The sequence below is a fragment of the Miscanthus floridulus genome, chromosome 4 (assembly GCF_019320115.1).
Source record: "Miscanthus floridulus cultivar M001 chromosome 4, ASM1932011v1, whole genome shotgun sequence".
Classification (NCBI taxonomy): Eukaryota; Viridiplantae; Streptophyta; class Magnoliopsida; order Poales; family Poaceae; genus Miscanthus; species Miscanthus floridulus.
The window spans coordinates 3,206,724-3,213,677 of NC_089583.1; the positions used below are offsets into that span (position 1 = coordinate 3,206,724).

General features: G+C 50.4%; 1 protein-coding gene across 1 annotated transcript; it reads left to right on the forward strand.

Moving 5' to 3' along the window:
* The first annotated feature begins 455 nt into the window (after window positions 1-455).
* On the forward strand, window positions 456-3,681 carry LOC136550797 (QWRF motif-containing protein 2-like). The gene is made up of 6 exons (XM_066542384.1): window positions 456-1,807; window positions 1,959-2,078; window positions 2,794-2,910; window positions 2,991-3,080; window positions 3,214-3,321; window positions 3,422-3,681. The coding sequence occupies exons 1-6, from the start codon at window positions 566-568 to the stop codon at window positions 3,488-3,490; spliced, it is 1,746 nt and encodes a 581-aa protein (XP_066398481.1). The 5' UTR covers window positions 456-565; the 3' UTR covers window positions 3,491-3,681.
* The last annotated feature ends 3,273 nt before the right edge of the window (window positions 3,682-6,954 follow it).

Below are 6,954 nucleotides of genomic sequence, written 5' to 3' on the forward strand. Positions count from 1 at the left end.
ATTGCTTCTTTTAATTAATTTACAAAGATGACATGTTTAAAAGTCCTGCCTCTGTCAATAGCTACTTTTGAGGCTAACTTCTAAAGACGTACGTAGCTAAAAATCTATTTATACATACGATTTTTTTTCTTGTCTAGCTATCTCCGTAAATAGACTGGCCACCTCTAAATGTCACAAGGCATTTTGAGAGGATAGTGATGTTTTTGTTTTTCGTCTCTCTGTAAATGAAAGGGATTTTCTACTAATACTTGTTTTCGTAGTAGTTGATACTTTGACTTTAAAAAATAAAGAAGAAAAAGGTTAAAATGGACGCTTGAATCGGAGGCAAAATATAAATACACACCGGAGCCGTGAAAGATCGAAATGCACGTACACGGATACGTGCAGAAAGCATAAATAGTTCCATCACCTTTACAGACTACAGAGGAGGAAGCAAAGCAAGCTAAGCCGCCACCCACGCCCGTCGTCGGTTTCAGCTGCTTCCGTTCAACTCTCGCCGTCTCGCGCGAGCGTTGCCGGCTCGCCGTCGACCACACGGCCGACTATTGACCCACTGGCAGCAAGGATGCCACCCACAGTGGTGGACGCCGTCGTGGCCACGCTTCCGCTGGAGCCGACGGGCCGCCGCCCTGCGGCGCTCCCCAACGCCAACGCCGGCTGCGTCGTCGCCACCGCGCTCTCCGACGCCAATGCCAACGCCGGTGCTGCGGCGCGCAGGACCAAGACCAAGGCCGTCGCCTCCCGCTACCTCACCCGCTCCTCCAAACCCACCTCCACCTCCATCTCCTCCGCTGCCAAGTCGCCAGCGCCGAGGGCGCCCGCCTCAACCGACCGGTCGCGTCCGGTGCTCCCCAACGTTGCCGCCGCCACGGACGCCGCGGTGGCGTCCGGCGGGAGCGCCACCACGACGACACGCACGTTCGCGGTGGCGTTCCAGAGCCCGGCATACTCCTTGGAAACCAGCAGGGCGAGCTCCGCCTCAGCGTCGTCCGCCGCGGCCACGCCGGAACCGAAGAGGCCCACTGCGCGCGCCAAGGTGTCCGACGCGAGCCAGAACACGTACCGGTGGCCGCTAGCGTCGGCGCAGTGCGGGCGCGACGGCCGCGCGCTCGCCAAGACCCCGGCGTGCTCTGCTTCGACCAAGAAGGAGGCGATTGCCGCCATCTTCGGCGCCGTGCGGTCGACGGCGTTCCGCGGGACGCCGAGGCGCGCGTCGGTGCACGGCGCCAACGAGTACCTGCTGGCGCTGTCCTCCGACACGGACAGCGCGTCGTCCGGCGGGTCCGGGTCCGGGGATGGCGGCGCGCCCCGACGCAGCGTCGGCTCGGGCCCGCGCCCGTCGCCGAGGAGCGCCATGAGCTCCTCCGCGCGGTTCTCGCCGGACGCCATGGGGACCCGCTCCGAGCGCTTCGCCTACCCGGTTATGCCGTCGCCGTCACGCGTGCCTGCCACGTCGTCTCCGGCGTCGGCGCCGGTCAAGAAGAGGTCACTGTTCACTGGCTTGCTGTCTTCGCCGTTCAGCAGGGCGTCTCCTAAGCAGCCGTCGCCGAGCAAGCCGGTGGCCAGCGCGTTCAGGAGGGCGGTCAGCGCGTCCCCGGCCCGGCGCTCCACCGAGGGCCCTGCCTCCGCCGGGAACACGCAAGTCAAGAGCTGCGGCGTGGATGGTGACATGAAGTGCAGGCTCCCGGAGGCGATCAAGACCAAGGAGGAGCACCAGCTGAGACTACTCTACACCCGGGAGTTGCAGTGGCGGTTTGTGAATGCGCAGGCTGGAGCTGCGACTTCGTCGCAGACCATGGGTGCAGAGGTGAGTGACTGAATGATTCTCTCTGTTCTGTTCGTATATTGAAGACATGATACAGGGTGATCATCGTGTCAGTTGTTCAATCATTTTTTGAAGGCTGTTGATGCTGCATTTCCGTAACACAGCAGCTGATGGTTCTAAATGTTGATGGCAGAAAAATTTGTGTGGCGCATGGGTTTCTATCCTGAGGATGCGCAAATCGGTCGCCATTAGAAAGATGCAGCTCCAGCTGCTTCGAAACAGCTGCAAACTCATGGCAATTCTGAGAGGACACGTAAGAACATCATGCTGGTCCTTCAGTCAATTCTCCATTTATTCCCTGGCACTGGCATTCCTCTCACAAAAAACCTAGAGTAATAATGCAAATTTTGATGGCAGGGCAAGAGCAGGGCTGTCTATTTCAGTTATAAAAAAGGACCGCTGTAAAAAAATTATTAGCAAACAGATCTTTACTAACACAAGTTGAAAAGTAGATGAAATCAGCTCATAAGTCATAATAATCAGATGATATCACTACTAAACTGGACTTTTGGAGTTGTACTAGCTTGCAAATTAAAATGGCCATGATATGGCTCATAAAGATACTTAGATCAGCTATAATTGCTATCTTAAAAGACTAAATTCGTACAGCCAGTTTGCCCCGCTGGACCTGCAGGAGTATCAAATCGCTAATTTATGACACTATATAAATTCGTTTTGAGTACACATTGTTTTGACAAAATCTGATAAACTTAGGCCTTGTTTAGTTGGCGAATTTTTTTGGGAAATGGTACTGTAGCACTTTCGTTGTTATTTGATAATTAGTGTCCAATCATAATCTAATTAGGCTTAAAAGATTCGTCTCGTGAATTTCGTCTAAACTGTGTAATTAGTTTTATTTTTTATTTATATTTAATGCTTCATGCATGCGTCCAAATATTCGATGTGACGGGGAATCTTGAAAAATTTTGCAAAATTTTGGGAACTAAACAGGCACTTACAAAATGCAGATGAAATACCTGGAAGAATGGTCCTTTTTGGAGAGGGATCATGCCCATTCTTTGTCAGGAACAACACAGGCTCTGACTGCTACCGTCCTGCGCCTTCCTGTCTCCAATGGAGCAATGGTTAGTATATCATAAAACAGCAAGAAAGTTTCATCAAGTTGTTGCTTTTCATCTGAAATATTAAGACCTCATATTTTCAGGCAGATATTAAAGGAATAAGAAATGCTCTTGGCTCTGCAGTTGACGTCATGCATACTATAGGAAACTCAACAAGCACCCAGCTGCCTAAGGTGCTGAGTTTATACAGAAGTTTCTTTTCCACTTCTCTTTGAATCACATAACATTTACACAAACAGGATGCTACCAGTATCACAATAAGTGATGCTGCTGTTTTCAGTCTGAATCGTCTGCCATTTTCTGCAGTTAGCCCGGACAAATGTCTTGGTGTCCCAGCTCTCCAGTGTTTTCATTCAAGAACACATTCTGGTGGCGCAGTGCAGAGAGTTGCTGTCCACACTAGCATCAATGCACGTAAGCACTACATCCAGACCAACAAATTCGGTTTTATAGTCTGTCAGCACTCAGCATTGTTGATGTGCTAACTGTTCTGGATTCAATTTTGCTGACACAGGTGAGGTACAGCAGCCTACAAGGGCAGAGGATACAGCTGAACCAAACAAGGCCTTGGCATTTTCAGTAGTCTTCAGACCACTTTCTCCACTCTCTCTGAAGCATGTGGCTACAGTTTGAGAGTTTTTTTTTTCCTTCTCAGTTTGCCAAGTGCAGCAGGAACTAGGAATACAAGATGAGTGACAGAGTTACTGTCGTCGCTCTTGTCCAAGATCAAAGAGAATGAGCCTTTTATGGTATTTTTATTCTTAGTTTTTTCTCTTGTCCAAATGACACTGTATAGATTTCTGCTCTGTATCAATGAAAATGGCACAATCTTGTGCCAGTTCGGAAACCAAACCAGTATTGCTGTTGTACAGAATGCACGAAGACAACAGAATAAACCAAAGATGAATCTGTGTGCTGGCAGCATGGCACATTTAAACCCGTATTATTAGGAGTAGCTGGTATCCTGTGAAGCCGTCGTTTGGTTCACTGACAAACATTTTTTTACACGATATTGACGTACTATTGTTCGAATTCGAAACAACTGACAAAGACAAGAAGGGAATCGACACTTACTGTACAGCAGCAAGCTACACAAAGTACAAAAGAAACAAGTAGACAAGACCTTCCAAGCAGCAAGCACGCACTTACCAGCTACTAAATCACACCGCGTAGATAAATTGCAATTGTGCAGGCAAATTTACAAAACCCAACAATATTGCCGCTTCTATGATCAGAAAAAAAAAAACTTTATGTACAACCAGAAGCTACTACTTGTATCATTCTGTTACCATCACGTACGTATTTTGAGCCCCTTTGATTGAGTTTACAGAGAACCTGCATATACATAAAAAAACGTGGAGTGGTTTAGTTCTGATTGCTCTAGCTGAACGTAACAGAACTTGTGAGCTATGAGACTAAGTTTTTATCAGGACAATATGCCAAGCCTATTTTACCATAAAGCACTAAGTCTTGCAAACCAGAAATGCGATGGGGAGAACAAAATCCTAATCAGCACAGATATACCAAAAGGCACTAAAAACTGAAAACCTGTCGCATTATGACTCACAAACAAGAGACATTCACGATCAGACATGCTGTGTCTGCAGCAACGAGTCTGTTTGGTGCAGACAGCAACAGGTATCCAAGCTGCTGCAACCGCCGAATTTTTTACTATTTGGCTTTTTTTTCGAAAGTTTCTCACAAATAGATCCCTGGCGGAAAGAATTCTAGAAATGGACCCTTGGCTCGGCGCCAGAGTGACTGGAGCCGAGCTCGGCGCCATGGTCACTGGTGCCGAGCTCCTGGGCATGGGGAAATGGCCTGCCAGGGGGCTCGGCGCCAGAGTGACTGGCGTCGAGCTCGGCGCCGTAGATCTTGGCGCCGAGCTCAGCGCCAGTCACTCTGGCGCCGAGCCCCCTAAATATCTGCCGCCCCACCTTTCTTCTTCTCCATCTCGCCCTAGCCGCCCCTGCCCGCGCCGTCGCCGCTCCACCGCCGCGCCCGCCCGCGCCGAGCCCGCGCCGCGCCGCGCATGCCCGCGCCGCCGCTACTGCTCCGGCGGCCGAGCCCGCGCCCTCGTCGCGCCGCGTCGTCTCTGCCGCTCCGGCTGCCAAGCCCGCGCCCTCGCCGTGCCGCGCCGCCGCTGCTGCTCCCTCGCCCGAGCCCGCACCGTGCCGCCGTGCCCTCGCGCCGTTGCCCGTGGTTGGCTGCAGCGTCGCGCCGCCACGCCCTCCACCGCCGTCCTCGCCTTGGTCTCCACCGGCGGCCTCGGCCTCGCCCCGCCTTGCCCCCTCCACCGCCGGCCTCGCCCCGCCTTGCCGCCGTCCACTGCCGGCGTGCCTCTCGCGCCCGTCGAGCCGGACTCGCCGCGCGGAGCGCCGGGCACCCTGCGGCCGCCGCGTGCCACCTCTGTCGTCGGTCGCGCCACCGCGGGCCCGGATCTTCGCCTTGACCTACGCCCGTCGTCCGTCGACCCGGAAAGGTAAAAATTATGAATATGCAATGTACCTATTTAGTTGGTGTTTGTTATTTACTAGTTACTGTGATGACTCAGTTAGTTGATTTAGTGAGATATATATGTAGATAGATAGAAACATATATACATTGGTAAATAGATATAGTTAGATAGCTACTTAGATATGTAGTTATATTTGTAGTTAATTACGTATGATTTAGCTATTTAGTGAGTACATTATAAATATATACGTAGTTATTATCTTGATTACTTAGTTTGTAGTTAGAAAGTACTTGTTAGGTACTATCTATCGTCTAATTTGGACTAAAGGACATGTGTTTCGTTACGTTTTTAAAATAGATGGACAACCTAGTGACCATATATCATGGAGGCACGGTTGAAAGCGATCGCTATGGATATGTTGAGTTTCTTGACATGCAAAGCGTGCCTGTGCTATTCAATGATAGGCCTTCATTTAGTGAGATTGTTGCAAGGGCTCGAGAGGAGCTGCATTGCTTTGGAGATGATGACATTGCAGTTGATGGTGTACTGCACCTAGGTTGTCCTCCGAACATCTTCAGGCGAATGATCTCAATTGGTTGTGCGGATCAGTGGGACAACTATGTGAGATCGGCTATGAAGAGTCAGCTGCAATGTTTGGACGTGGTTGTGCGTCGGGTGTTAGTTGATCCAATCCCTCATGGGTTTACCCCAGCAATGGATCATCCGGCACACATCGACCCTCCCGTTCCAGAACCTTACCTGCATGTGCAGATTGCGCCTACGGTTCCTGATGCTCAATCTGCCCCCAATGCGGTATTTGGAGATGGTTGTCATACTCATGTTTTCATGGCAGATCCTCCTTATGAGATCCCTTTGACATAGAATCATCCGAGTAAGTGTCTTAACCGCATGGTTTTTGGGAGCTTACCCCGTTCCTTACATCTATGTCTTTCATTCTTTCCTCATTTCTGTAATGATGTTGTAGGAGACATTCTTGAGAATATGGATATGCCCCATGTTGCTGCGCAAGTGCACTTTGGAGATGGATTCCGTGGCTCCAATAGTGTTGAAATTATGCATGATTCGGAGCCATATGAGATGGCTAGGGCTCTTGATTCTGATGATGATCGTCCTGTTGGAGAGCTGACGGAGAGTGATGTTGAGATGATGAGGCGTATCTTTCCCGACCACCGTGATCCTAGAGTTCATGAGTTCAGTGATCTTGCTCATTCCGATCAGGCGTTTGCAGAAGGACATGATGATGAGCTCCTAGAAGCTCCTGAGGCCGGTCCTAACATGGTAATTGAGGAGGGGAGGGTGTTCAATGACATCCCTGCTTTGAAGAGGTGGTTGCAGGCTTTTGCAGTGATACGAAAGAGGCCTTATAGGGTATTGCATTCATATGTGGAGCGCCGTTATACAGTTGTGTGTGACAAGGAACGTTGCCCATGGAGGGTTTATGCAAGGAAGCAACTGGTGACCGGAAAATGGAAGATCACAAAAGTTGTCGGGCCACACAATTGTGCTGACCATGAGCTGACATTGAGGCATCGGCAATTGACATCTACCCTCATTGCCAAGCGGTTGAT

Coding starts and splice junctions, on each gene's coding strand:
- LOC136550797 (XM_066542384.1), top strand. CDS start 566: ATGCCACCCACAGTGGTGGACGCCGTCGTGGCCACGCTTCCGCTGGAG. Junction 1,808..1,958: donor CGCAGACCATGGGTGCAGAG/GTGAGTGACTGA, acceptor TGTTGATGGCAG/AAAAATTTGTGTGGCGCATG. Junction 3,081..3,213: donor CAAGCACCCAGCTGCCTAAG/GTGCTGAGTTTA, acceptor CATTTTCTGCAG/TTAGCCCGGACAAATGTCTT.